At 32.6% G+C, this 24,194-nt stretch overlaps 4 protein-coding genes across 4 annotated transcripts; 1 reads left to right on the top strand and 3 right to left on the bottom strand.

The window, feature by feature from the left end:
* Positions 1-1,084: 1,084 nt before the first annotated feature.
* Positions 1,085-3,205, bottom strand: LOC145603071 (GDSL esterase/lipase EXL3-like). Its single transcript, XM_081659193.1, has 5 exons — positions 2,902-3,205; positions 2,563-2,693; positions 1,929-2,165; positions 1,420-1,675; positions 1,085-1,278 (listed from the first exon to the last, which is right to left on the bottom strand). The coding sequence occupies exons 1-5, from the start codon at positions 3,203-3,205 to the stop codon at positions 1,085-1,087; spliced, it is 1,122 nt and encodes a 373-aa protein (XP_081515319.1).
* A 2,137-nt stretch (positions 3,206-5,342) lies between these two features.
* LOC145602946 (GDSL esterase/lipase EXL3-like) lies at positions 5,343-8,836 on the bottom strand. The gene is made up of 5 exons (XM_081659089.1): positions 8,521-8,836; positions 7,407-7,537; positions 6,448-6,684; positions 5,837-6,092; positions 5,343-5,555 (listed from the first exon to the last, which is right to left on the bottom strand). Exons 1-5 carry the CDS (start codon positions 8,825-8,827, stop codon positions 5,362-5,364), a joined length of 1,125 nt encoding a protein of 374 aa, XP_081515215.1. The 5' UTR covers positions 8,828-8,836; the 3' UTR covers positions 5,343-5,361.
* Positions 8,837-14,331: 5,495 nt separating this feature from the next.
* LOC145601194 (protein FREE1-like) lies at positions 14,332-20,401 on the bottom strand. The gene is made up of 10 exons (XM_081657151.1): positions 19,325-20,401; positions 18,862-18,948; positions 18,636-18,767; positions 17,210-17,335; positions 16,461-16,526; positions 16,245-16,355; positions 15,829-15,921; positions 15,116-15,149; positions 14,852-14,922; positions 14,332-14,697 (listed from the first exon to the last, which is right to left on the bottom strand). The coding sequence occupies exons 1-10, from the start codon at positions 20,129-20,131 to the stop codon at positions 14,620-14,622; spliced, it is 1,605 nt and encodes a 534-aa protein (XP_081513277.1). The 5' UTR covers positions 20,132-20,401; the 3' UTR covers positions 14,332-14,619.
* Positions 20,402-22,961: 2,560 nt separating this feature from the next.
* Positions 22,962-24,157, top strand: LOC145601195 (heavy metal-associated isoprenylated plant protein 27-like). Its single transcript, XM_081657152.1, has 2 exons — positions 22,962-23,072; positions 23,694-24,157. The coding sequence occupies exons 1-2, from the start codon at positions 22,992-22,994 to the stop codon at positions 24,090-24,092; spliced, it is 480 nt and encodes a 159-aa protein (XP_081513278.1). The 5' UTR covers positions 22,962-22,991; the 3' UTR covers positions 24,093-24,157.
* Positions 24,158-24,194: the final 37 nt, after the last annotated feature.

The raw sequence follows: 24,194 nt of genomic DNA, 5'->3' as shown, positions 1-24,194 counted from the left end.
ATTGGATCATGATGTATGAAAGCTATAATTGAAAGTGAGGTCGATCTAGTCTTAATTAAACTAAAAAGTTTCAAAAATATACGAAACTTATAATTAGTTAAGATAATCCATTCAAAAATGTGAATACATTCCGGATCGATCCTCACCCTCACTGGATATTCAATTCATCAACCACAATAAAGTATAATGCTACCTTTTTAATTATGTTTAAATGAACGAAGTTTTTATATTATTTTTTTATTTCATTTATTTATTTATTTATTTTCAGCTTGTGACCGGTGGTAAAGATTTGTCATTTCATGCCACCTTATTGATTTGCAAATACATGCCTTAAACCTCGATCCATTCGGACCTTGCATTGTACAATATTTTCTCAAGGTCGTCATCATTTATCAAGAATCGAGGAATCGACAAGCTATAAGCTTGCTTAATGTGAAAATCTAGTCTAGCCATGTTAATTTTAAAAGTTTAGCATGCATGCCATATCCTCTAAATAATGTACAATGCAAGTAGCTTGAGAAGCACATAATGTTTTGATGGGATAATATAGAGTGTATGCCTTGATGTTAACTCGATCCTCCATGTATAGCCTTGAAAAGTAAGTAAATTCACCCTTAGTCCCTTAGATCTACACATTTTGGGTTCAATACATGACAATCTAGCTAGCTCAAAACAAATTGATTCCAACAATATCATCTAATTTTGTATGTACCATTTATTGGAGTATTTTTTATTTTATTGTCACATACTAAAAATGAAAACGTACCACTTATATACTGAGACGTTTAAACGTATAATTAACGGTACCGATCAAAACAAGTGACATTGCATTAATTTAATTAAGAGTACAAATTATTGGGACAAAGTATTTTGTTGCAAACAAAAATTAAGTAAATTAAATCAAATAATTTATGTGAAACACATTACAAACATTTGTTCAGTTTGAATCTTAATTAATACTTATATAGTACGAGTACGAATAAATGAAAATCTTTTTTCCCGAAGTCCACCAGCCCACCATTGTATGAGTAAATTCCAATTTTGGTGTACATCAGTACATGTACATGCATGCATGAAATAATTTCTAAAAAAAATTGCCAATACTTTTTTGGAGGACATCATGGACAATGATTTTGTAAGCGGCTTCCGTTGGATGAAAACTATCCCAAAATATATATTTTGAGGCATCTTTGCATGTCCCAATACTAAGCTTTGAACATAGAAAAGTCACCTCTAAATTTCCTGTGCCACAACATCCTTTGTTTATAACTGTAAATCCTGTAAAAAATAATAATAATAATAATAATAAAAATCAAAATTTGTTCCATAAAAAAAAGAATCTCAATTAATTATTCTTTAATGACCATGCACAATACATTAATACCAAATGTAAAGAACAAAAAAGAACACAGGGAGTACCTGATTGAGAAGGATTGTTTATGAGATTGAGTAATGGGTTGTAGATGTCGAGGTACACGAATCTGGATCCTGCAAGCTTTTGGTTTAGGGAATTTAGCTCGGAAAAGAGTTTGTTGTTGTAAAGAATAGCAGCTTCATTTTCTTCCTTGTCACAAGATCTTAATAGACCGCCATGCACGGTTCTTTGTGATGGAAGACAACCACATGGTGGTGCACTGATCACACCTATCCTTCTTGCCCCCAGTTCATATAATTCCTGGAAATTTCAAACATTATATTTTAGGTCAACACGAATTTAAGCTCCTAAAATTATTTTCTTGCTATTAGTTTTATATAACTGAATAACATGTTTATTTAACATACATACACAAATAAAATGCCTACGTTAATAAATACATGCAACAAATCGACTTTATTTTAAAGCATAAAATTCACCTAACTTGTTGCATGTATTGAAATACGAATTTCTTTTTAATTTACAGATATACTGCGTATAATGTTGTTATTACCTGCGCAAAAGAGGACGCCCAATTTACCATCATGCCAGTATATGTTGAGACATTGTAACGAAGTCTTTGAACTGATATCGGAATGAAATAAGTGTTTGTAATGTCATTGCTTCCTGCTGAAATGAGGTATACACTTTGGGAAATGATGGTGGATGTTGTGTCTTCTCCTACTGAAGCCTTGAGCTTTTTTATATACCCTTTGAACAAATTCATTTGTTCTTGTAATGTCATTACATTCTGCACTCGATCAAAACATTAATTCATGTTAGTCATATAATTTAGAGGCATTTACCGAGTTTGTACTAATTGAAATTGAAACCCGTATTTTTTTATATTATATTACTCGTACTACACATGAATACCATTTAATTAAATTAGCCTCTTCGTCTTTTGATTTTGCAAATTTTCTTTTGAAGGTCGTCGAAATTTTCTATGTTGACCATATAATTTTTTATGCATGATTAATGATAAGATGTGTGTTTTGAAAACCGTGAAAAAGCAAATAATTAAAAAGAGAAATGAGCTACCCGTAATAAAAGTGAGTTGTATGTTGTGGTAAAACTAGCAAGGCACACAATGCAAGTTCCTATGACAAGCAAGTGAATTCTTAGAGAAGGGGAATAGAGAGAGATACCAGTGATTTTGCAGATATAGGATCGTAACCAGCAGCACCTGATGCGAAGCTGACACCCGTAAGGAGGTCACTAATGTTGAGCGTTGGATCCAAATATGGAGGCACAAACTCTTTTATTCCAAGCTCTTCGGCTACAAGAAACATAGTTTTATTATTATGTCCTATAGCAAATCAAGAGATTACCAATCATAAAAATTCTAAAGGAACATGAAAGTCTAATAAGTATAATGACATTGTAGAATTTTCAATGGACACTCGTTAGAAAGACCCTTGGAATAATTACAAGACCGTCTAACTAGAAAGGAAAATGGACAAGATCAACTATTGAAACTAACTTACCAAAGAAATCAGAGGGAACTTTGCCATTACTATATCTTCCAGTTGCTACACCTCCAGGAAAGTCTCTCCCATAAGGTGGGAAATTTGCTCTTCCAATAGTATTTATGTAATTATTATTTCCAGGATCAACTATTGAATCTCCAAACACTAAAAATGCTGGTACTTTTCCTTTTTGTGGAAATTCTATTGCATTTCCATAATTATGCATAAATGTTGCTATAATCATGTTATAAATCACAATTGTATTGATAATTTTTTTATAAGATCTGATGTATAATCCATCATTTCCCATGAAAATTTTCATTTTTGATATCTCTCTTTAGTATCCTTTTGTTTGTACTCCTTTAATTTATCACATGCACGTATTTATATGTGAAGATTGTATTCTCATATAAATACTCGTAGAATATAATATAAATAAATAATAAACGTGAAAAGTTTATATATTAATTAAATTGAAGTCAACAATTTATGAATTATGCTTTATGTATGAACCCAGCATCCTTGTGAATATTTTGATATACTAAGATTTTCTATTTTGGTGGGCCCTAATCTTATTCTTCCAACGAATGATAGAATGAAGAAACTTTAATTTAATTGATATTGATGAGAATTTATTGATTAATTGATAATTATATACAGCACTTAAGAGACGGCAAGAGTTATGGAAATATCATGGAGACATGGATGCATGTTTAATGTATAATATGTATAAACTTATCAAAGACTATAGTTAGTAATGGTTTGAGTATAAGATTAATCGTTTATATTGTAAGTACTTATGAATATATATAATAAATCGGGATAATATAAATCCTTATATTATTCAACCAAATAATTAAAATCTTAAATTGATATGGTTGGAGTGGCATAATTAATTTTATACTTATGATATAATTGCATTATTATTTAGATTATATGCTGTCATTGTAGTGATTTTGGCCTGGCAATGGCTGCAAATAAAGAAAATCAAAAGATTTTTTGAAATTAAAAATCATTTTCACATTGTTTTGACTGCAACGACTTAAGTAGTACGTAGTACATCATATATACTGTGATTGATTTGTTTTTTCATGCATTACTAACTGGTGCTTAAATCAACTTTCATGCAATTTTGAGACTTAAGTTTTCATATAGCCTTTAATAAGCTTGAAGCTTGAATAATAACAATAAAATTATTTTTCAATTAATAATAATTAATTAGTCCAACGAACTTGACTCGTATACTTGAAGAATAAGGGCATGTTCTGATACTGAACTGAATAAAATTAAATGATTATTTTATGAGAGAAGGAAATTAGGAGTTGAACTGAACTGAACTAATTAAACTGATTGGAGCCGAACTGAACTTAAATTAAGCTAAAGAGAACATGCCCTAAGTGTACTGTTAAATTTCGAAACAATATGAAATGGGTCTGGGCAACCCGAACAAGGAGGAGGAGAGTTAGGTCCACAAACAAGGCTTTGGAGCTTCCGTACTAAAACCAATTGGCAATAGTAGGAGGTAATCCTCTACCTTATAAAGTGAAACCATCTCTCCTCTTTCTCCAATGTGGGACACTCATAAGTGGGCTACAATGGGTTTCAACATGTACTATATAATTTGAAGAAATCTAAGGGACTTAACCCTAACTTTTGGTAGTGGAAATAAAAGGTGGTTTCTTTTATGAATCTTCATGCCGAGGTTACATTTAAAAGTCTTTTTCGCCATGTAGAAATTACCTAATGAGCCCGTATTTGTTGATATTAAACCAACAATAAATAACATATTTTCTCAAGGTCATCACTCATCAAGAATAGAGGGTTTAAGTCATGTGTAATAGACAAGTTTGATTAATTAAGGTGTGAATTGCTTGACATATTTAATAGTTTAGCATGCCATATCCTCTAAATAATAGCCGAGAAATACATAATGATGTTTTAATGGAATAGTATAAAGACTGTATGTATGCCTTATGTTAATTTGAGCCTCCAAGTATAGTTGTGAAAAGTAAGTACATTCACACTTAGATCTAATAGTTCAATTAGTTCAAAAACTTTACACTCCATGACACTCTGGGGTCTAGATCACAACAAATCAAGTCCACCAATTTCGTCCCATTTTGTATGTGCCATATTTGTGGAGTCTAATATGTTGTATTAGTTCGCACTAAAACTAAAAATCTTGCCGCTTTTTTGGAAAGTTTTAAATATTATTGAAAGGTTCTAATTAAAACAAGTGACGTTAAAGAGAACAAAAAAATATGGGACATAATTTTGTTGCAAGCAATAAAGTCAAATACAAGTACAATATATGAAACACATCAGAAACATTTTGTTGAATTTTCTATTTGAATCCTAATAAATAATACAATTTGTATATCATGAATAGAAGATATTTTTTTTCCCACCTTTGTACGAGTAATTCCAATCAAATTTGTACACTTTTTTTTTTCTTTTTTTTATGTATGAAATTAAAATCTAAAAGAAGTTGTCTATGCTTTTTTGGACGACCTCATGGACTATGATTTTGTAAGCAGCCTCAGTTGGGTGAAAACTATCCCAGAATATAAATTTTGAGGCATTTTTGCAAGTTCCGGGATCAAGTTTTGTACAAAGAAAAGAAACCTCTAGGTTTCCAGTGCCACAACATCCTCTATTTACAACTGTGAATCCTGTAAAATTAAAAATAAAAAAAAATTGAATCAATATTTGTGACGTGATTGAAATGTAAAAGTGGTCAGTATCCAAATCAAATTCATGTTCGGATTAATTGAGGAAGAGGGATTCAAAACTATGTTTTATCGTACTCAAACCATTAATTTTTGTCACTAGGCCAATACATAATTGGTATGTTCATTTTATCATCACATGTGATGCATTGCATGACAATATGACACATGCATTTAATGAAGCGATGAAAAGTCTAGGAAATAGTACGTATTTTATTTATTACCTGATTGAGAAGGGTTGTTTATGAGATCGAGCAATGGGTTGTAGATGTCTAGGTACACGAATCTGGATCCTACAAGCTTTTGGTTGAGGGAATTTAGCTCGGTAAAGAGCTTATTGTTGAAAAGAATCGAAGCATCATTTTCATCCTTTACGCAAGATCTAAATAGACCTCCATGCAAGGTTCTTTGTGATGGAAGACAACCGCATGGCGGTGCACTGATCACACCTATCCTTCTTGCCCCCAAAGCGTATAGTTCCTGAAAGTTTCAATTGTGTAATCAAAATTTTAAATAAGTAACACAAAAATTATTTATGATTATATGGATAAAATTATCTTCCCAATAAATTAGGGCAATCTAAATTCAATGCATGGGAGTGGACTACTACATACTCCATCTTACTTCCAAGGTCCGAGTTTAAGTTGATGGTTGAGGTACATGACGATAGATTTTATACTCTATCAGATGCGACTCGCATCTTACACAAAAATATTCAAGGCATATATAGTTTGTTATTATATAAGCACTGTTTTTAAATTTTCGATGATTAGCCTGATTAATATAGCTATCAAATTATACATATAGTATTAATTGTCCTTGACTTTGTAGTTACCTGTACAAAAGAGGATGACCAGTTGACCATCGCAGTAGTATATGCTGAGACATTTTTGTAACGAAGTCTTGCAAATGGTAATGAGAAATACGTGTTGGTAATGTCATTGCTTCCTGCACAAACTAGGTATATACTTTGGGATATGATGGTTGATGTTGTGTTTTCTCCTACTGCATCCTTGAGCTTCTTTATATATCCTCTGAACAAATTCAATTGATCTTGTAATGTCATCACATTCTGCAATCATACACATTTATGTTAATTAGTCATGCTGCCAGGCCATTTACGGCTTGTTCTTTGGAACTGAACTGAATGGAACTGAACTGAACTGAATGTTTTATGAGAAAAGGAAATTAAGAACTGAACTAAACTGAACATATTGAAATTGAACTGAACAGAACTAAACTGAAAATAATTTGAAGAGAACAGGCCCTTAGTTTATTTAATCGACATTACACAAATCCTTTTACACCACTACGTATGCAATTACACATTAGCGAGCTACTCTCTCCATCTTTTTATTTGCTATATATATAAATTTCATAGTATTTGTATTTGTATTTGTATTAGATGAGAATTGAGAAACTAGCAACCCCCACACCAAGACAAATTAAAAAGTACAACTGTTAGGAAGAGGACATAATCAATAGAACTTGACTAAATCCTACTCGTATTAAATTATTATAATGCATGATTTAAGATATTCATGGTCCAAAGTGTTTCTTAGCTTAGCTTGGAGATCACGAAAAAACAAGTGTAGAGCGGATTAAGGATAGACCGATGGAGATGAGTATTGATTAGAATTAACAAAATTATGTCACAGCATATATATTTTGAAGTAAATAAAAAATATCAAGTCACCATAAAAAATAAAAAAATAAAAAAATAAAAAAAAAATAAAATAAAAAAAAATTCTGTAAAAAGTGATTTGTTGAAAGGGGCAAGAGAGGGAGAGTTACCGCTAATTTTGCAGAGTCGGGATCATAACCAGCAGCTCCAAATGCAAAGCTAACACCAGTTAGGAGGTCACTGATATTGAGCTTTGGATCCAAATATGGAGGCACAAACTCTTTTATTCCAAGTTCTTCAGCTATAAGAAACAAATAATTAAGCTAAATCACTATACATGCATACGACTCATTTTGTATAATATAACATATCAAGGACAACCAATCAGATTAAATGAAGAAATTTAACACATATTTATTATATATTACTCCATATAAATTACCATAGTATATTATATAGATAGGATGAACAAGTTTCGTACACATTATTTGGAAATATGGGATTTATTGGTTATTTGGTTTAAGGAATTGTTGACAAATAAAATAATAGTCCATCCTAAATAAATTAGGTCTCTGCAACATAAGAACAAGGGCAATCGAAACCATTTGAGTCCGATGAATAATTATGATCTAGAGGAGATATTAACGACCAACCAATAAGAATAAGTAAAGGTAAAGACATGTATAGAACGACCACAACACCACATCACAATGGAATAATAACACAAAGGTGCAACTTTTATACAATATGAAATATTCTGATTACGAGTGTTCATGACGTCATGAACACTACTTGTTAAGCCAGCTCATATTCTACTTCTAAGGAATCAACATAATAGATCGATTAGCGAGTATAAATATTTCTAGAATTAAACATGTCAAAAGTTAAGGAATCGCATAGCAATTGTTAGAGGATGGACCGACTCAAATAATAGGTTAAGCTTATGGTTGAAACTTAATTATTAGGATTGATTTACATACTCTATAGTCATGACCTTTCACATGTGAGCTCGTTGAGCTTAGATTGTGGATGCAGCATGGGTCTTCCCATACCTAATCTAAATATTCCACTTGAAAGGAGGGGCCGGTGTGGGATGAAATTTAAAAAAAACCCTATGACCTTTTAATCACGTTTGCTTTTGAATTTTGATACCATGTTAAAAGAACAACGAAACCAGAGTTTAAGCTGACCTCATGAGCACTCGTCAAAATGATCATCGGCGTAAATACAAGACGACACTGACAGAAAGAAGGACAAGATATACCAAAGTAGAAGCTAACTTACCAAAGAAATCAGAGGGAATTTTGCCATTACTGTATCTTCCGGTGGCAACACCTCCAGGAAAGTCTCTCCCATAAGGTGGGAAATCTGCTCTTCCAATAGTAGCGATGTAATTATTATTTCCTGGATCAACAATTGAATCCCCAAATACTATGAATGCTGGCACTTTTCCTTTTTCTGGAAATTCTATGGCATGTCCATATTTTTGCATAAATGTTGCTATTATCATACAATAAATCACTATTGTATTCATGATTTTTTTGTAGTAAGATATGATGCATAATTCATCATTTCCCATGATTGTTTTCATCTTTGATTTCTCTCTGGATTCTCCCTTTTGTTTGTATTCCTCTAATGTCACGCATGCACGTATTTATATGTGACGAGCTTATTCTAAAATAAAATAAAATAAAATACTTTGTATTAGAAAAAAAAAACGTGAATTGTTTATTAAATTGAAGTCAATTGCTTATGAATTCTACTTATGTGTGAACCTAGCATTCTTATGATTGTTGCGCTTTTTAAAAAATATTATTCGTGGGCCCTAAACTTATTTATACAAGAATAATAAATTGCAAAACTTTAATATTGATGTTCTTTCAACAACAACAACAAATAATAATAATAATAATAATAATAATAATAATAATAATAATAATAATAATAAAAGAAAAATACGCAGTAATATTGATGGGTTTATAAGTTTATTTATTAATTGAATGATAATTATTTACAAACCGTTGAGAGACGGCAAAAGTAATGGGCATGTCATGCATGCATGTTTAATGTATTAATTATATCCTTATCAATTACTTGTAATCCTTGTCAAAGACAGGGATTGGCCTGATAACGGTTAGAGTATAAGGTTAATCCAACTATTTACTTATCAACGATAAATACGGAGTAATAGAATATCGGTGTATCTTTTATTTTTTTCCTAGAATATTATACCGTGTATCTTTTTGTTAGGAAATCAACTAAACCAACAGTTTGAATTGATTGTAGGAGTGATAAAATTGATTTTGTATGGACGAAGTATCATCCCTCACAAAATTTTTACTGTTTCTAATTAATGTCACTAAGCTACTTTGCAAGGAAATATCAAAAGTCAAAACCAACTTAAATCTAATTAATTATATTTCAAATGATCACAACATTTAATTTTGTGACAGAGGAAATATTTGACAAAATCATACTCGGTACTGTTTAATTGCAAATCTAATATATATATATAAAGGGGAGTTTTTTCCCGAGATTTTAGAGCGCCACGTAGGATTTTTATTTTTAAAAAATTATAAGAGCGTCACATAAGATTAATATTTTTAAAACACTACAATAGAATTATACCACCTAAGATTAGTTAACGTGCCACGTATGATTATAATTTATAGTTATATCCAATAAATAATTCAAGTGCCACATAAGCATAATTTACCAATGAGATTTTAATGGTTACATACTTACATTAATTAAATACGTGATGTTATCTTTTGAGATTAGAAATTTTATCTAATATTTTAAAACAAATACGGAGAAAATGATATATTACATACAACTAATAAAATAACAAATGTAATCACATAAAGTCATAAATATGAAAAATATTTTTTTTAAAAAAAAATAGATCGACCCGTGCATCGCACGGGCTTCATCTAGTAACTTACAATAGCGAATTAATGATATACGAAGTAGTAGATTATATTGGCGTGCTAAAGTCTCAATGTTAAGAGTAAGCAATTAAACCATTAGATGATCAAGTCATAAAGTACGTACAAATGTACAATAGATAAATTGTGTGTTTAAATTTACTACATGTATTCCGACATTAAGATCTATGGATAATGTCAAATTCGGACCTTGATGCCTACTACACTACATTATTGCCGTTATTGTCTACTTCCCATTATAAAGGGATTTCTAGTACTTTATACGAATCATAAGAATTATGGTAAAATCTTGGGTAACTAAACTTTGTACATTTCCTTTTCACAACTAATCAAGTTCTATAGATTTCTATTAATTGCTAGATTTGGAAATTAACTCTTCGAGAATAAAGTGCACGTACTTATTCCATTGATGTTTAATTATACGGTTCGCGAAATATAAGTATAAGGTATGGGTTTAGAATGACAAAAACCATACCGTGTGTTTGGTTGTCAAAAGTATGAATTTTAAACCCACGGGGTTTGGAAACCTTGGGGGAGGTAGTTTTGGCTCATTTTATTCCCTCAGGTATCAAATAAAAGAAGAAAATAGTGAGAGATTTCATTTCAGAATTGAACAAAACACATGGTATTAAGTATCATGTTCCAACCTGATACCCCCTTAACCAATCCTTATTCCAAACCCATACCACTTTGGCGAACCGAACGCCCCCTTAAAGGTTTTGTTTCATATTATAAGGGTCTATTATTACCTACAGGATATGTAAATCACAATGTAATCCTATTGTATACATTATTCTAGAGATATGAAGTAATTGCATTATTTGCATTAAATTGTCTGTCAATTATATTGATCGATTTTGGCCTGGCTTTCAAGAAATTAATGGCTGAAAATGACGATGAGCTTTCTAAAAATAAAATATCCTTTTCACATTATTTTGCAACGACTTGAGTTTGATCATTATAGTGTGATTAATTGATTTTCTAGAAATTAAATATCCTTTCCACATTATATTTTGCAACGACTTGATGAAGTCCATCACACTGTAGTTTATTGATTTGGCTTTTCATGCGTTACTGCTGTATTCTACAAGTATGGTTTTAGCAAGTCTAAACTAATTGACTTTCAACTATCTTGGGAATCAATTTTAACCTTTACATTTAGTCTCCATTAACCTTTACTAATATCATTAAGTAACAAAAAGGTTTTTTCTTAATGGTTTGTCCAACTTATAACTCAAATAGCTCAAAATAAATTTGGTTCAACCAATATCATTTATCATCGCCCTAACTGTATGTTTGTATAAAACCGCTCATCTAAATTGTCCTGAGCTAAGATTAAAAGTGAGTTTTAGTCTTAAATTTTCAGATTATACGACGGTTTATATTCACTCAAAAAATTCATAACTTTTTGGATCGATAATGTGAAAGCCTATTGCATATCGTCCCAAAAACAAAAATATATTGTGGATCACATTGCCATGAATTCACATTTGTCTAAAAGTACGTCCACACAAAATTGCTTTTCAAGCTTCTCTTTTAGCATGGAGACGATAAACCAATTGATAAAATTGGTTCAATTTAATTTGGATTCATCATATCATGCACAACTGTACGTCCATACTTATTATGGCCCATAAATCCATAACTTTACAATTTTTCAGAAGCTATTATATTAAATTTTGTATATTTGACATTTTGATAGAAAGATATTACAATCATTTATATCATGACTCTTTATAATTGCTTACAATAAATTATAAACCACTAAAATAATATTATATTCATTCTCTCTTGTAACAAACATATATCAGCAAAAGTTGACTTAGCACTTAAAAAATCAAAACATTATTTTCAGCTCATACAGTAGTAGCCTGGTGTAGATTATTCAAACCAAAAAATTATAAAATCCCAAAAATCACTCTTCTTGATTTAGCAAGCAATTAACACCGTATGTGCCACTCAATTTCATTGGATAATATGAAGTAATTTGAGTCACTTGGGTGTAGGATCTAAACTACACTTAGCACGTAACTTATATACTCCCTCCGTTTACAATTGTTTGTCCGATAAAGAACTTATTCATCACGATTCTAACCATTATAACTATTACAACTATATCTTTCAATCAACTCACCTACTAGTCTGCTATTTTAAAGACTAATCAACATCTGCATTCAGCTATTTCTCAAGATTACATTTAGGATATAATAATTCATAATAATATGCAAATTTGGCTAAACCGACCACATTAGCTGGTGATAAAGTAGATTAAGCATTTAACCAAATTTGTATTTGCGTGAAATAATCAAAATTAAACATACCATATGGAAGTTAGATGAGACCTTTTTTTCCACGTAACAACCTATACAATTGATTTGGTCAATTAAGTACAACTAGCTCTAGCTAATTAGCTGGTTTATTCAATGAAACATTTCCACCACTCACATCATTTACAAGGACGTACTAATTACTTAGTTTATTTTAATGCAAAAATATATCTTCAAACTAAAATCCCGTATGATTTGCTTATACTTTTAGAATTGCAAATTTGTGAACTTAGAGAGTTGGATTACTCGGATACACGTGTTAAAACTTAAGCATTATATATTGGGTTTATGCTCTCTTTACGATACCTTCATGCTCCCTTGTTCCTTAAAGACTATCACATTCAAATCCGGGACAATATTTAAAATATGGAGGGAGTAATGTTCTATGTATTTAACGATAAATTGGAAATTTTATAATTATGAATCATCACCCTATATCGTTTTCTCAAATTATATTTGTTGTTTAGTTTATAACCAACAATGATGATTATCCTACATAATTTGTGCAATCGTGTCTTGATTTACGGTGTTCAATAAAACTAATTGGATTTTTATCTTTGAGCATGTACATGATTACGCAAGTGATCTATTTGTAATTGTGGTTTCTCAATGTGAGCTTAAGTATCATATATAAATTCTTAATAACAAGAATCTCCTAATTAACTATGGTTGATAGATTTCCCATTACCTTCTTCTATCCTCCACTTCATCCTCTTTTTTTTTTTTTTTTTTTTTTTTTTTTGACACAGCACTTCATCCTCTAAGGGAGTAAGGGAAGTGTGTTTAAAATTCGTATTATCTATGTTGAGTTTGAAGAATGGAAACTTTATTAATGCATCCCATAAATATATTTGGTCGATAGAGAACAACCTAATCAAAACATATTAACACATCACTCATAATTTATAAGAAGTATGAAAATGAGAAATATTATATGAGTACATCTAAACATCTCAAGAGCATATCTGCATTCACTATTACTTCTACTGAAAATACGTAGTTTGATCACAACATATCGACACATCACCCATGTATTAAAAGAACCTTTATCTTGATTTATACGATAATATAAACTATACATATTAAATTATTCCAAGATAAGATATGCATCCACAGCCATTTTCACATAAATAGAGTTCGGTCATATCACACATGTATAAATGAAAGCTTACAAAGCTGTCTAATTTAGCCACTTATGTTCAGGGGCGATGCTTAGTTGGGGCCTAAGAGGGCTATTGCCCCTATGGTGCTTCACTCTACTTACGCTTATTGAATTGACCCCCTACGAACTCATATTTTTATCAACTGGCCCCTTCCTCAATCAGATCAGACTTCGCCCCTACTTATGTTAACCTTTTACTCTTAACGAATTTGATTCGGCAACACAAGAGGGATGTCTGAAGTTGGCTTTTAGTAGTCGTGTTGAATACCCTAAAAAAGAGTACGAAATACTAGCTTTATATCTTAACTAATAAATGTGGAGGATGGGAACTCCTATTACCGAAGCTAACGAGTGGAACGAGCGCAGGAGGGTGTCTAGCCTTCGAGGTGGTTGGAGAATGGAGACAGAGGGAGTGTGGGCTTGCCTAGTTGCCTGGCCATAAGTCATAAAAAATAAAACAAAATGAAATATATATTGATCAAACTAGAACCAAATACATAGCAAATAGGAGTATCCAAATTGTTTTTAAAAGCGACTCAAACTGAAATCTTCTGAAAAAATTGAAACATCAGTTGCAGTCTGGCCGGGAACATGTAATTGATACGGAGTTACTGAGTATATATCCAGCCATAACAGAGTAAAATTATGAAAATGTACGTACACAAAATGCGATCTCATACAATTATGAAAATGTATGTACATAATTACTGTATATCATATATTTACATAGGTAAAAAAAAAAAAAAATAACACTAAATTTGCACGGTACAACACTATAGGCTTAACACAAAGAAATGTATGGACAAAAACACTCAACCCATACCAAACATTTATTACAAGGAACTCATCTTAATCAATACAATCGTGAAATTCGTGATTCGTGATATTGTTGCAAAACAATATATGCACATAAGTTTTTACAGGGGGTCTAAATGGCTTTTGTATATCAGTGGGCATTTACCAAGAAGGGATGTTGACATACACTGCATTCAATCGTCTCTGAACCTGATGCTGGAACTTCAACCTGCATCCAAATCCAATCAGTTCCTCGTTATCTACAAGTATTTTGTAAATATTTTGTGCAACCAGAGATCCCACAAAATAGAAAGCAAAAGGAAGGTAAAGCAAGATTAATTATCACATGAAGTAGCTCTGATAAAGAAAATGTAATTACAAACCTGCAGGTGGACTGTGCATGTAGGACAGGCAACATCTCTCATCCGTGTCTGAGACCCTTCAGACATTAAACCTGTTTATGTCCCAATTTAGTCATATAATACTCGGAGTAATGTTTTAAGTGATGAGAAACAGCAAAGAATGATCCAGGTATAAGCTGGAGGTATTTAAACGTTATAATTTATCAAACCATCATCAGATTTTTCTGGTAAAAAACTCCCTTCTACAAAATAATTTAAAAATGGAAAGTTGGAAACTATGAATACCTGCTGATGACTTTGAATTTCTGCTCATCTCCTCCTGATCAAATCAATAACGTGAGCAACTGTCAGTATTCCATTCATATGATCATATCTATCAGGACTATCACAGTATTACTACACTTGACACTTGAGATATGTTCCACAAGAACTAGAATAGAATAAACATCCAGTACGAGACGAAGTAAATTACAAAAGCAAGACATTACATAATGTAGACACGTTGCAGAACCTATGCTTCACTGCTAGGACAGCTAAGTACATGTTTATGTATTCAGACACAGCCACAATAGGCCCAGGGTCAGGCCCCCCTAATATTCCATATTTGGGTCCATAATAAGTTGGGACATTTTTGTCATCGGATAAGTGACCAACAAAGATAAAGATGGACACCATTACATGAGGAAATAAACTAAAGAACCATACAACTAGCTGGATTCTCATCAGTTTAATTGTTGATTATGTTGAAACTTCAAAGTAATCCTACTAGCCAAAAATAAATAAAAATTGCAAGCTCAAAACATAATATTGAGGAGAAACAACAAAAAACTAAAAATGACTCAAGCGGTACTCAGAAAGTATAGAATGGGCAACATTTTAAGAAACTAGAAAGTGTCACAGCGATTTATTGAGAACTGCATAAAACATTTGCCTCAAACACAAATTTGTGATCTTATCAAAACACAGCACAAAAAGTAAGATATAGAAATAGAAGTCACCTTAAGTTTTTTAGCCAAATCCTCATGACTTAGCAATGAGCCACTTCTATCAGCAGCCTCCCTAGAATTGGTAAGCCTTTGGGTGACTTCTGCCTGTAACAAATCAAACATCAGGTAACAAGTACATGAGTCTGTATACAGAAAATAAAAATACACTTCAGTCAGATAACAGGGAAGATTCAGTTCAGAAAAAAAATCATAAACATCAAAATACATCACATTTCAAATAAAGCGGAAAATGGATTCAAAAAGGTACTACTTGAACTGTTAGACATGGGTAGCAATAAATATCTAACAGAAACAGCGAGTATATTAATAACATGGTAACTACACTTCAACCACTACTGACTACTGAATAAAAAGTTTTAATTACGCAGCAAAGCTAGCATTCAAAGAAAAGGAGCACTTGACTATACCAAGCAACGATCACAAACTCGAACCGGTGGAGCCTGGTCATCTGTCGTAAGAGGAGTTCTTCCTTGAGTACATTTGTCACAGAAAATCTCACCACAATTTCTGCAGTGATGCTATGGTGGGTATAGGAAGAAAGAAAACATGAAAACACAAGTCAAAATCATAAAAATTGTCGACGCTTGAATTGAATCATAATCATTAATCCTGAAAAGACAAACCTTTCGAACAAAGGCATTAAAGTTTGTGCCGCAGGAAGTACATTTGTTGACTGCTTCATCAGGTACCTATTATGTACAAGGTTGAGAACATTTTAAAAATATATATAACTTTAAGATTCTAGGACCTTACACTAATACTGGCTTTTCTGATTAGCATATGGACGGTAAGCTCTGAGTTTTATGCGCATAAAAGTGAGAAAATTGAACATTTTTTCCAATCGTATTACACCCTTATTCCCATTCCAATTCAAGGATAAACTATGAGCCTGAGAAAAGTTGTTTAAGGCAATGACCGTCGACAAAGAGAATCAGGCCTCATAGGTAGTGTCATAGGCAGGAAATAATTATGTCAAAAGAGAGAGGGAGTAGGGGTAGGGGTAGGGGTAGGGGTAGGGGTAGGGAGGGGGGAGTAATTTATGCAGCAGGATTGTATAGTTCAAACTACCCCCCTCGTTCGTCAATGGTTCAGTAAAGTAACTTGGATAATAAGATGCTAACTCCACAAACAAGAGTGAAACACCTATCAAAGTTCTAATTAATCTAATATAATTGCAAAGACCCACCCCTTCTTTTCTTTTTTCCCTGTCTTTTGGTTGCAATTACAAGCAGGGAAAAAAAAGGTAAATTGCATTTCAAGGGATGCATGATGGATATCTTGTAATCATATTATTGTAAACAGAACAAGAAACAACTTATAAAAGATCATCATTACGCTTCTCGGTTCTACAGGAAAAAAAGAAATGACTAACCCAGTAATCTTTTTCCTCATTGGCAGGTTTAATCAAGTTCATCCAATCAAAACCTTTCTTCCTCTCAGCAAGCTGTTCAGAGGCCTTGGATGAGCTGGAATCTTTTCTTTCACCAATCTCCTTGAGCTGTGTCAACAAGTTTGCATAAATAAGTAAAAAATAACGAGCAACTAAGACAATCCTACTGTATAACTATGTGACAAACAGCTTAAAAAAATAAATTAGAAAAATCATCATATTAAGAGGTAAAATACACGCCCAACTGCAACACTAATCACCCCGAATTTACATACTTGAATTGGGGAAAAGGTGTTGAGTATGTCTACAGATCTGAATAGTGGTAAGGTAAATCTAAAAAGTTAAAAACATGACGACATCATCTCAAGATTGGAAACTGATAAAGGGACACACCATTTATAAAAATAAAATATCATACAAATTCACAGATAAGTACTGAAAACTGATCAACTCCTTGGAGAAATGACAACTGTAGTGTTGAGAAATACACAACTAAAAGTCACTTATATTCAACAATCATCACAATAATTACCTCAAGACCCAAGTTGTATACATTTCAAATGTATGGGCACGTGTGATGTCTTAACTTAGCTAACATATGTCATTCAAGACTATCATATGATCAATCATCCCTCAAAGTAGGCAACATAGCATATATCTACAACAGAAGCCCCTCATACAGTAGAAAGTTGCCCGGGGGGTGGGGGGGTAGGGTGGATGCTGTCAGGCAAAAAGAAAAGCAAGAAGTAATACAATCCAATCAATATCCAAAGAGTATAAGGTCATATATCTTTGCCAGCAACCATTCTTAATTTAATTACACTCTACCCCATCTCTATTTGTAAGAAAAATAAATAAATAAATAAGGTATGTTTTGGGTCATAATTAAAGATTCGTTTAATTTAAGATTAATTTTCATGAAAGACTTCACAATTTCAGTATTCTATACTACCACTTTCCTTAATAACAGGCTGCCAAAACTATGCAAAAATTGAAGTACACTCCGTTGAAAGAGTTTCATAACTAATAAGAAATCATTATTACCATCTAATAATTCCCTACATCATAGCCCATATTGATCACTTGATGCAATGCAAAGACAAACAAAACTGCATGCCAAAAAACATCTGTGCAGGCTAAATAATACATCTGTACGTCTGTACATTAAATTAAATCTGAACAGGAAGGTCTTGGAAGGAAGAAAATACACTGATAAGAAATAGAGTTATAGACCATTGGGAAAAGGCATCAACGCTATATGTAGAAACATGCAAAAGGCCACACAATTACCAGAACAGTAATAGTCTAATACAATAATATCACAAGTTATCAAAAGTCCCAAGAACACAGGTGAACTACATAAATCTATGAGAACATAATAATACGATATAACATAAATGTCACTAACCTGCACACTAGCTGCTGTAACTGTGTCCAAAATTGTATTAGTGGTATAACTGTTTGACTTAATACTTATGCGTTTTGGTTCAAAGTCAACTGGCATTTTGGCCCAAAATGCAAAGATGTAGGAATCCAAGACCTACAGAGTAGAGCAATCAGAAGGTTTGAATAACATATAGTAAAGCAAATCAAAATAAAACTTTCTTCAATTTACATTAATGCAACCATCATACCTCCCATCTAGTCAATGTTTCGAAAGGATAAATTCTCAGTGTACGACCTGTAGCAGGATCAAGCATTCGAATCCCATCCAAACCAATCTGCTTTACCATGTAAATCAAGTTGTCACAAAAGCTAAGATTATACATCCAAAAGAAAATGGCCAACACCAAAGATCAATATGCACACAAACTAGACAGTGGAGTGCTTTGGGCCCCAAAGTGTCAAGCTTTCAACAATATTCATCACTCATTTCGCCAAAACTGAATCACAAGGATGGAACCTATATGTTTCTAATTCCAATCATAAGCGAAGTAGCTGAATTATTACAATATCATCATGCTTCATTTCACAGGGACATAAATCATTCACATTGATAATATACTAAAATATGTAAACCCAAATTATATATGCAAATACATGCTAACAAAAATCATCAAAACAGCAATGAAGAGAACAGTTAAGCTAAAACTATACCTGGCATAAAACATCCAAATCATTCTCCCCATAACCCTCAGCCAATACCTTGACACGAAACTTTTGCACTCCACCCTTTTCATCCTCATCAACATCCACCTTCGGAACCGCCTTCACCACCTTCGGCGCTGCCTTCATTCCACCCTGATCACTCCTACTTCTATTCCCACTGTCATTACCATTTGAAACATTAATAGGCCGCCCATAATCATCAAACATAACCTGCGAAGCCGACCCCGAAAACCCAGCCGTTCCTCGAGCTCCATAAGGCTCCACCTTCCCACCCTCATATCTATAAACCCCATCATCATTATACCCCTGCGAGCTATAACCCCCCTGCTCCTGCTCCCCAAACCCACCCCAACGATCAAATTTCACACCACCATCTTCATAACTCGGCGGGGGCGAGTACTGAGGACCCGGATTCAAATTCGAAATGGGGGCAGCTTGATTATGATCATAAGGGTAATACTGAGGTTGATTATGATCATAGGGGAAATTCGAAGAAGGGGGAGGAAATTGGGGTTTAGGGTTTGGCGGGTAAGAAGGAGGAGCAGTTGGGGCAGAATTAAGAACATAATCGGAACTTGGGGGAGCATAAGAAGGAGGAAAATTAGGGTAATCGGAAGGTGGGGCATACGAAGAAGAAAGAGGAGGAGCAGAAGCTGAAGATTGAGGCCATTGATTAGCGTAAGGATCAACAATTGGATTGGGATTAGGGTTAGGGTTAGGGTTTTGAAAAGGGGGTTGATGAAATTGATGGGGGTAGAATGAATTGGTGGTAGTATCACCTATGTTTTGATACATGATTGTTGAATTAATTGATGGGATTAAAGGATTGGGAATTGATGAAGGGATTTTGGGTGGGTGATTGAGGGAATTTGAGGAGAGAGAATTCGATTGAGATTTGGGAATTGGAGTGAGGAAGAAGAAAGAAGGATGAAAAAGTGCAGGAAGATGATGGAAGAAGAGTTGAGGTAGGAGAGAGAAAGAAGAAGACTTGAGCGTAAGGGAAAGGAAGGAGGAGATGGTGGTTCTGGTAATTTCGTTCCGCCAACTGACAAGAATCTCCGCGTTGGTTTCAAATTTTGCAATTTGTGTACTAGAAAGTTTTTGCATGTATCGGGTATTTGGGTGTATATTACAGAGCTTCGGCCATGTTCTTTTGAGCTTTTAGTAGAGAGCAGAGCAAAGCAAAACTTCCAATAATACGAAGAATAGGGCCTACCTTCGAAACATATTACTACTATATGTAACTTTTTGCCAAAAACAGAAAGTTCACATTAGATGCAATTTTCAAGACTATTAAACATATTACTACTTATTATACTTTCTTCGCTTTTTTTTTTTTTTTTGGAAACCATACTTTCTCCGTTTACTTGCAACACTTCTCTATAAAAAAAATGGTCACAATACTTACAACACATTATAATTGAAAAGTTATTTCAGCGAAAAGTTATACTCCGTACTATTACCCTTATTTAAATCACATGACCCACTAAATTAAACTCATAACAACCTATCACCTCATTTTTAAAGTGTATTAAATCATATAACTCTACTTTCTTAAATACCACTATATTTGTTGGTGCATAACAAGGGGCATTTATGTAACTATAATTATACATAAACAAATACATACTGTGAATTTATAGTAGTATTATTGAATGAGCAAGTAATACCGCTAAACATTTAATTTTCTTTGGTCAGTATGGAAAGAAATGGAAGGAAATGAAGGGAAAGGATAATGAGGGAACTAGTATATTTCATTTGGATAACAAATGTGGAAGGAAGTGAATGGAGGGAAAAGAAATAGAGAGATTAAATTATACTTCCTCCGTTTTCTTTTAGATGCAACACACACTTTTTCACGGTATTTAAGAAATGTGGGGTTCACATGATATAATACACTTTCAAATGGGATGAGTGGTTGTTAGGAGTGTAATTTAGTGGGCCATGTGCTTTAAATAAGGGAAATAATATAGTTTTTCTCTAAAGTAACTTTCCTTTTATAGTGTGTTGCAAGTATTGTGACATTTCCTTTTTAGGAAAGTGTTGCAAGTAAAAGAAAACGGAGGAAGTATAAAATAAATATTGGAAGGAAAAACAATCTTTCTTCTTTCCCTCCCTTTACACCTCCCTCTCCTTTTCTTTCCTCTAACTTTATCCAAATATATCATTAGTGTACTATATATAGTATACTTGTATGAGTAAGTATAGGCCTATACCTGGTATGGTTTATAACAATTTTTTTTCGAACGGCTATTATTAATTATTATGTTATTTTTTATATTGTTATTAATTCTAGCGAGACTTCCGATGAAGAAAGAGAAAGAATGTACGTTTTTTATTTATTATACAATTATTGTTGTTTTTATATTGTTCGGTCCATACCTGATAGCAATCCATGTCCATCACGCCTCAAATGTAGTGGGACTATGGCCCTATTTGGTAAGCTGGTAGCTGATTGTATTAGCTACTTTGACTAGCTGGTTATAGTAGCTGGTTTGACTAGCTGGTTATGATTAGCTGATTGTGTAAAAATGTTTGGTAAATAGTTGTTAATTGTTAGTTGTTTTAGTGTATTTAAGAGACAAAAAGCTAATTGTACAATAAGCTCTTATAATGAGCTTTTTCTAAAGAGTTTTCTGAGCCTAAAAAGCTATTAACCAAAAACCCAAATTAGCTTTTTTAATTGGTCAAACATCTAATTGGACTAAATAAGCTAAAAGCTCTTTTCCGAACACACCCTATATGCATACAATGGTACTAAATTAATGATAAACTAGATTAACTCCCGTGCAATGCACGGATATAATAAAAGAATTTATAATTGCGTAATTTTCAAAGACATATCAGTTAAAATATGTAAAATCCTTAACATAAACCAAACTATAAAAATTAAAATAATATAAACAAAAGAAAATTCATGTCTACAATAAAATTTTGCGAACTTTGTAGTTAGATGGAGTAATCACATATATAAAAGGCTGATATTTATTTTCCTTAAGATTTTTAAAAGAAAATGTCTTGAAAACTAAAAAGTTTAATGTACTGTATTAAACTACTTTGCATCAGTTCCCCAAAAAAAAAAAAAAAAAAAAAAAAAAAAAAAAAAAAAACTACTTTGCATCAGTATTTGGATTTTATTTATAAAAAAATAACATGAAAGGAAAAAAAAGTTAGGCGGGAAAAAAATGAATAAGAAGCTGACACGTGTATAATTTTAAAAAAGTAATGATGTCAACGGTTGTTACTTTAGTAATATTTATAGACATAGATTTATAGATAGATAGTACCACTGAAAATCTAATACTCTTAGTATTATAGTTCGTACAACACAATAATACATGGGCTTGGGCTGTACAAAAGCTAGCCTCTTGAAAATTTCGGCACATATATACACTACTTGGACTTGCATAGATTTATTAGATATGAACAAGATTACAAGAAAGGCATAAAAAGTCTCAAACTCAATTATTGCAATACAGTATCATTGAGCTAAACTAGAAGGTTCGTCAACTTTCTATATCTGGGAAATTAAACTAATAGTAATACTGCACTTTTTTCTTTTTATTGAAGCAAAATTTGTAAACCTTAAACTCATTTTGCAAATTTGAGTAGTACTAGCAAATTTCAAGCTAAGTCATCGATCAGTGTGAATGAGATGAGAGCATTGGACTATTTATTCGAGTGCTGGGAATGGGTTTTGGCACATCATCACAAGATCACAAGGAAACCCTTCAAGGTATGTATTTACTTACTAGTTTTTTCTCCATTGCTCAGATCACTTTAGCCTCTCCGTTTGGAACTCGGAAATAATAATTACGTTGATAGTACTTGATAGTGTAATGTCGCGTTGATTCTATATTTTCAAATGGTGTATGGAGTATATGATTATAGTTTATAGACATTCTGTATTATTTGCATTGCTAGCCAAAATGTCTTCTACTCGAGCAAAATGCTTTGGTATTAAGAACTAATGATAGATGTTGTCATTGATACAAATAATTAATAATAGTGTTGCTATAGTAAAATTTAGAAAGTTTATAGAAGAGTGTTCTTAGCGTATTGGGTACATTAGAGTGGATGGACCGATGAACCATGTTTTTGCATTCGCAAATCAATTAGATACAAGTAGCAAATTTATGGTTAGATAAGGTAGATCGCCATTGTATGTACCTTGCAAGTTGTTATTCATTTTCCTAACAATTTATAATTTATTTAATCTTTTATCTTAAGATCCTATATTTTATTTAGATACATGTGTAAAAATACATTTGCATGATCTGAGTATAAAACTATAAACCATTATTGGATTATTTAGATTGACTTTAATGATTATTGTCATACTGTATATATATTGTAGACTGTGGAGATAAAAGTAAGGATGGATTGTGAAGGATGTGAAAGAAAAGTAAAGAAGAGTGTAGAAGGCATGAAAGGAGTGACCCAAGTGGATGTGGATCCCAAGTTACATAAACTTACAGTTATGGGCTATGTCGATCCAAATAAGGTCTTGAATCGAGTTAGGCATCGAACTGGGAAAAAAGCAGAGTTTTGGCCATACGTACCATACGATGCCGTTGAGCACTTAGTCCACCCATATGCACCTGGAGTTTATGACAAAAAGGCCCCACCTGGTTATGTGCGGAACCCGGAGCTTACGGACCCTGAAGTTGCTGCTATGGCGCTTGAGAGCCCTACTGAGGTCAAGTATACAACTGCTTTTAGTGATGAGAATCCTAATGCTTGTGCGATTATGTGAATGTACGTGTATGTAGCTCGAAAATTATGTTGTGGGATCAATCAAGTTTTCTCTATAAACATATGTACATTGTTGGAGATTTTTTTTTTTATTTTGTGTTGA

This window comes from Chenopodium album, chromosome 21 (assembly GCF_948465745.1).
Source record: "Chenopodium album chromosome 21, dcCheAlbu1.1, whole genome shotgun sequence".
Classification (NCBI taxonomy): domain Eukaryota; kingdom Viridiplantae; phylum Streptophyta; class Magnoliopsida; order Caryophyllales; family Amaranthaceae; genus Chenopodium; species Chenopodium album.
This window is presented reverse-complemented; position numbering and strand designations above follow the sequence as displayed.